A 7,500-nucleotide genomic window follows, 5' to 3' on the forward strand; every position below is an offset into this window, starting at 1 on the left:
TGCATTGATGTACAGGGGTTCAGATATTTTTGAAGCAATTGAATGCAAATCCTCTGGTCTATCACAAATCATATCCTCTTAAGTTTGAGAGAATTTTATTTCTTTTCATCAATGCCAGATTTAACAAGGTAAACAGAAATGATCTTTATCAATATTGTCAAATCTAACAGACGTACGCAACAAAATATCAGATTCCCAGATGCTGTCTTAACAAAGATTCTTACAGTTCTTTTTAGACTTGTGCCAATCTAGAAATTCTTAAATCTTTGTATTCATGTGCTAAGAACTCTCAAGCCTAAGTATAAAATGGTGATATAACAAAACAATTTATTCTTGCATTTCTCAATTTCCAGTTGATAGTGCAATTCTTTCACATTTTTCATTATGAAATACCAAAAAAAAAAAAAAAATCACTCGTTTTGCAAGAATATGATTGCATAGATTTGTTAATATGTATAAGCAACTTCTATTGAGCGCAAGGCGAGTATATTTTGCCTCAGTGATTACATCCTTGGATCCCGCTGCCCAGCTTCTACCTAATAAATAGTTTCTCATTTCCTACTTTTTTTTTTTTCTTTAGTACAAAAATAATGATGACCTAAGGCCGAAAGGTCCAATACAGAAAAATCACCCGGACCGAGCTACCTTCCTCATACAGTCAGTATTATGAGGAAAAATGTAGCTTGAAGGGCATCATTCACTGGTGGCTCGTGTCTGAGATTAGTGGGGGAGTGCTCCAGAAAAAAAAAAAAAGATACAGGCTATGAGTAGAATGTCAAGCAGCACGGAGACTAGAAAAACAAGTGAAGGGAGGAAAGACCGTGGCAAAGCCCACTCCATCATGCTAGTAAAACTTTCCATTCAATAAGATATTTTTTAACCAAAGTTGAACTTTGTTTATATTTAATGGTTTTTCTATGTAATCCTAACATTTTCAACAACATCGTATCAAGTAATAGAAAAAAATGAAACTAGATTATTGTCCCAAGCTCTTTTCTGCTGTCTTCCGCTGCTGTGCGATCTCCTTCTCTTTAATTTATTCGATCCAAAAACATTATTTAAGGGCAGACTTTTTATTTTCTTCATACACAAATTTTGCGTGCATATGAAGGATTAAGTCAAGTATTTTTTTCTTTTGTGCCAAGGCTTTTACATCCATGATCTTTACTCAATATATGGTTATATTTAGCGAATGTTTCGTCAACTAATAATATTATTCAATGGTGAATAATAAAGAAAAAGGATATTAAAAAAAGGTCTCAGTTTTCGTCTTATGTTCTTCAGAAAGTGGGTGTTTTTAAAAGATACGGACCTGAATTCTAAACCTTATACCACATTAGATAATATGGTACACAGTGTTTAATTTAAACACAACAAATGCAAACAGAAAAAAAGAAACACTTCCTTACACTATCATACCAGGATCGACGACTCTGCACTGACCTAGCGACAGACTACAGTGCACCATTTTCCCATCTGTGCAGATGGCCGGTTTCTCACTTCAGTCGCCCAAGGTATCATAACGCTCCAAGGTTGAACGCACGCCGAGCCTGCAGGAAAACGACCTCCTCATCCCATACGGTCGGACAATCCTGACTTTCCCAAAAACTTAAATTGCCAGCCTTCACCTCGGTCGCCTGCTGGTCACCCAGCCAGTCTTCCCCATTACGGAACGAGCTCAGAGCTCATAGACCGATCTTCGGGTATGACTGAGACCACAACACACAACACACACCGGGAAAGCGAGGCCACAACCCCTCGAGTTACATCCCGTACCTATTTACTGCTAGGTGAACAGGGGCCACACATTAAGAGGCCCGCGCCGGACGGCCATCCCTGCTCTAAGAGCGGTGAGGTGAATATCTGTACTTACATTTGTTACCACGAATTAAATAGGCATTGATGTTGGCGGACAGCGGTTGGCTGTTTCATAATGTCAAAATTTTACTTAGGAATGATCTATTAATTATGTACTCTGGTAAAAATAAATCAGCAGTAAAACATTCCTCGTGAAGTAAATAGTCCATAGCATGGACTATTATGGCCTGGGTATATTTGACATCTTAACCTTAATTACAGCCGTAGGTGTCTAATTATAAAGGCAACATTAATGGTGGAAATGTTAATGAGAGTTAGATAGGTAATTCTGATATTTGCAATAACGATAATGGAAAAAAATTTAGTAGTGTTGATTCTTTTAAATGTCAGTTTTGTGCCCCTTGGTATTACTGCTATGTTCTTTATTATCCGTTGTTATTATTATTATTATTATTATTATTATTATTATTATTATTATTATTATTATTATCATTTCCATTATCATCAATATTGTTATTATTATTATTATTATCATTATTATTATTGTTATTATTTGACATACTATTATTATTGATATTATTAATATTATTATTATTGTTATTATTATTACTATTATTATTATTTGAGATACTATTATTATTGAGATACTTTCATTATTATTATTATTATTATTATTATTATTATTATCATTAGTATTAGAGAGAGAGAGAGAGAGAGAGAGAGAGAGAGAGAGAGAATTCGATAAATATGCTTGAAAGTACAGTAAGCCCCAGCACTTGACGAATCTCAGTTTGGCGAAATTCACTTTTGGCGGTAGGATGGCCATGGACCACAGAGTGTACACTTGGCGATTTGAATTCAAACTTGGCGGTCTCTTGGCGCCCGCACGGCGAACCACGCGGCTCCCCGGTGACGTCAGACCTCTTTCTAAACGTATCATAACTCAGTGACAGTCCTCTTTAGCCATTTTGTTTGTGTTACCCTCTGTTCTGCTAGCGTGGGAACGAATTCTGCCAATTTATCGCCCCCCAAAAAAAAAAAAAAAAAAAAAAAACATGGCCTCTACTAGCACAACAGATAGTACCGGTGTGGATAAGGACAATGGTGGTAGAGACAAGGACGAAAGTGGGAGAGGAAAACGGGTGAAAAAACGGTAGTTACAACCTTTATATCATGTTTTATTAGCTTTATTTATTGTTTAATGATCTGTTTTGTACATGTTCTAATATGTGAAGGCAAAAGGTTGTATTTCAGCTAGAAAGATGGTATTGTAGTGGTACAAAGAGGGACTTTGGCAATGACCAAAGACTGATTGAGGCATTTCTTAGCCAGTTTATATGGTATAAAGAACTCTTGCTTGGCGAAATTCACATTTGGCGGAAGTTTCGCCAGACTAATTAATTCGCCAAGTGCGGGCGCTTACTGTAAAGATATAAAGATATTATGAGAGAGAGAGAGAGAGAGAGAGAGAGAGAGAGAGAGTCTGGTAGGCAGGCGCACGGTCCAGCTATACAAAGTCTTCCATCTGGTTGGCTTATTTTGGGCTCGGCCGCGCATATACGTCAAATGAGCCCCAGTCAACGTTCTCTGTTGCTCATGTGCTTGAATTTGAATTTTCTTTCAGCCCTCCCTCACCGCCCATTTTTTGTGGATGCGTGAGCTTACCATTCTGCCCTGTTAGTACCTATTATGGGGCCTAGAAAACTAATTAATAAGGCCCAAATCTCAGTTACTTGTGCCTTTGTGAGGGAGAATAAGTCAAATCAAGAAATTGCCGCAGACCCAGTAGTAACTGCTACGATCCATGCTACACAACACACACACCAAAACACCCAGGTTCTTTGATGGTATGGGATTGTTTTTCTTACTATGGTCTTGGAAAATTAGTGTTTTTGCCTAAGAATGCTCGTATGAACCAAAATAACTACTTTGAGCTAATTCTTTTTTTTTTTTTTATATATAGGGAGAGAGCCAGGCAAGGGCAAAAAATAAAAGAAAATATAAAAAAAAAGGATCACTTGAGTGCTGGCTCTCTAAAAAGTGGTAAAGCGTCAACCAAAATTAGAGAGCAAATGCCTCGATACCTCCCTCTTAAAAAAAGACAAGTTGTAGGAAGTCGGAAATACAGATGCAGGGAGGGAGTTCCAGAGTTTACCAGAGAAAGGGATAAATGATTGAGAGTACTGGTTAACTCTTGCATTACAGAGTTGGACAGAATAGAGATGAGAGGAAGAAGATAACTTTGTTGAGCAAAGCCGCAGGAGGAGCGGAGGCATGCAGTTAGGAAGATCAGTAGAGCAGTTAGCATGAAAATAGCGATAAAAGATAGAAAGAGATGCAACATTTCGGCGGTGAAAAAGAGGCTGAAGAGGAGTCAGAGGAGGGGAGTTGAGGAGACGAAAAGCTTTGATTCCACCCTATCTAGTAAAACTGTGTGACTGGAACCCCCAAACATGCGAAGAGTACTCCATACAGGGCGGATAAGGCCCTTGTACAGAGTTAGCAGTTGGAGGGCTGAGGAAAACTGGCGGAGATGCCTCAGAACACCTAACTTAATAGAAGCTGTTTTAGCAAGAGATGAGATGTGAAGTTTCCAGTTAAGATTGTGAGCAAAGGACAGACCGAGGATATTCATTGTGCAAGAGGGAGACAGTTGAGTGTCATTGAAGAAGAGGGTATAGTTGTCTGGAAGGTTGTGTCGAGTTGATAGATGAAGGAATTGAGGCATTGAAAACTACTATATTTTCTCTGCCCCAATCGGAAATCTTAGAAAGATCAAAAGTCAGGCATTCTGTGGCGTCCCTGCGTGATCTGTTGACTTCCTGAAGGGTTGGTCGTTTCTGAAAGAACGTGGAAAGATGTAGGGTGGTATCATTAGCATAGGAGTGGATAGGGCAAGAAGTTTGCTTAAGGTCATTAATGAATAACAAAAAGAGAGTGGGTGACAGGACAGAAACCTGAGGAACACTAATATTGATAGATTTAGGAGAAGAACAGTGGGCGTCTACCACACCTGCAATAGAACGGTCACAAAGGAAACTTGAGACAAAGTTGCAGAGAGAAGGATAGAAGCCGTAGGAGGGCAGTTTTGAAATCAACGCTTTATGCCAGACTCTATCAAAAGCTTTTGAAATGTCTAACGGTACAGCAAAAGTTTCAACAAAATCTCTAAAAGAGGATGACCAAGACTCAGTAAGGAAAGCCAGAAGATCACCAGTAGAGCGACCTTAACGGAAGCCATACTGGCTTTGGGGGATCCTGTGGAAGGATTGGACAAATAAGACAAGATACAGTAATGATATTGTGATCAGAGGAGCCCAACGGAGATGAAAGGGATACAGCATAAGCAGAAGGATTAGAGGTGAGGAAGAGATCAAGAATGTTGGGCGTGTCTCAAAGACGGTCAGGAATACGGGTAGGGTGATGCACCAGTTGCTCTAGGTTATGGAGGATAGCAAAGTTGAAGGCTAATTCACCAGGATGGTCAGTGAAGGGAGATGAAAGCCAAAGCTGGTGGTGAACATTGAAATCTCCAAGGATGGAAATCTCCGCAAAAGGGTAGAGGGAGAGAATGTACTCCACTTTGGAAGTTAAGTAGTCGAAGAATTTACTTTAGTCAAAAGAGTTAGGGAGAGATAAACAGCACAGATGAATTTAGTATGAGAGTGACTGTTAAGTCGAAGCCAGATGGTGGAAAACTCGGAAGATTCAAGAGCGTGGGCACGAGAACAAGTTAAGTCGTTGCGTACATAGACGCAACATCCAGCTTTGGATTGAAAATGAGAATAGAGAAAGTAGGAGGGGACAGAGAAGGGGCTACTGTCAGTTGCCTCAGACAGCTGTGTTTCGGTGAGGAAAAGAAGATGAGATTTAGTTGAGGAGAGGTGGTGTTCTACAGATTGAAAATTAGATCTAAGACCACGAATGTTGCAGAAGTTAATGTAGAAAAAAAGTTGAGGGAGATGTCAAGGCATTTGAGGTCATTAACATGATGAGTTAAATGAGTGTATGGAAAAGTGCAATATAGATATCGTTTTGTCTTTCTTTTGTATTATGGCAGCAACACACAGCACAACTATTGGGCATTATAAAGAGAAAATGAAAATAGGTATCAAGATGGCGAGGTCAGATTATGGCTTGGCGCACGGTTGCTTGGGCGCGTGTGACACGGACTGAGGTCAGGGTCAGACTGGCTAGCTGGGCCCCTGCATCACACCGACCTGGGGCCCACATGAGTGACCGTGACCGTGGATGCGCGGATGGAAGACCTTGTATATCTAGACCGTGGGCAGGCGGCTCGTGCGACACGGCAGTCAGTTCACCCTGCTACACTGCTCGCTATCTCCGGCATGCACATTTAGTAAAGCCAAACGACAAACACTGCTTTGCCGGAACTGTGAATCTCAATTTTAAATAAGGACTTTTGCATTTTATTTTTTTCACAAACTAGGGGATGGCTACTGACAAACTCAAAGATTATGTAATGTAGTACAAGTAAAAAAGAAAGAATTAAAGAAAACAGACTTTATACTGAATATACTGAATGCCATCAATAATACAGATTGGAAATAGGGGGTGTTGCAGTTCCGCAGTTCCTATATACGAACAGCCACTAGCTTCATTGCTTCACAGATTAAAACGTAAAGGAGAAATAACAAAAACAGGACCCAAAATATTAATTGTTGAAGTGAAGAGCTGCATTCACTAATGAATAAATAACAATGTCCAGTGCATCACTATTTCCTGTGGACTCTCCAAACTCTCTCTCTGGCTCCGGCGTTTTACAACGTGGATTGGCATATCAAAAGTGTGGTGGATAATCATTGCAAGCGTGGCTATATTTTTATCAAATTTACCGCTGAATTTGGTGTCAATTGCACCTTTTTCCACACATTTGAAATTCAGATTGCGTAGCAGCTCTTAAATAATCGTTCACCTCTCGTTAGCCAGACGTTATCATGTTGCTCCCATTTACCACGAGAATAATGGAATATAATGCTCATTAAATAATCCATATATGTTGTATAGTTGATAAAAGAACTTTGTAGAGCTTTTGAAAAAACCTATCAACGAAGATTTGTTGTAAATTAAATGATACCACACTAAATTCTGGATTATTTCCAAGGATAAAATCTTCACCTTTGGTCGTAGTAGTTGAAATCATAACTTAGAGCGTGATGTACTCCTTCACAAGTTTTAGGCAATATATGATACACAGGATACACTTTGCGTCTCCAAGTATAATGATTCTGTTACAGATCTTGGATCACACTATTCTAAAGCAATATTAGAAAACGTATGCAGCTATGTTCTAATGAGTTTATATCTTGTGAGTTTATATCGTTTGTGCTCGTATTTGCGTCTTTCAAGTTTTCTTTCATCCATACCATGGTTATGTTCCAAAAGTACTGAGACAGTGGCAGTCATTGTGTTGTCCCTTTCAAGTCTACCTTAACATTTTTTGTTGATAACCTACGTCTCCAAGAAATATCCATCAGTGTACTGTCCACTTTGTATATATATATATATATATATATATATATATATATATATATATATATATATATATATATATATATATATATATATATATATATATATATATATATTCATCGAGCATCAAACAATTTTAGCCTCTGCTGGTCCGGGAAATCGTAAATTCCACAGGGGAAAATTATGACA

At 38.7% G+C, this 7,500-nt stretch overlaps 1 protein-coding gene across 1 annotated transcript in view; it reads left to right on the forward strand.

Annotated features, from left to right (window-relative positions):
- The first annotated feature begins 2,636 nt into the window (after positions 1-2,636).
- The window catches only part of LOC123510713, a 10,730-nt gene continuing 5,866 nt past the window's right edge, over positions 2,637-7,500 (forward strand). The window contains exon 1 of the mRNA XM_045266047.1: positions 2,637-2,732. Coding sequence (XP_045121982.1) covers positions 2,637-2,732 — 96 coding nt within the window. The remainder of the gene's footprint in view (positions 2,733-7,500) is intronic.

Source organism: Portunus trituberculatus, chromosome 30 (genome assembly GCF_017591435.1).
Source record: "Portunus trituberculatus isolate SZX2019 chromosome 30, ASM1759143v1, whole genome shotgun sequence".
Classification (NCBI taxonomy): Eukaryota; Metazoa; Arthropoda; class Malacostraca; order Decapoda; family Portunidae; genus Portunus; species Portunus trituberculatus.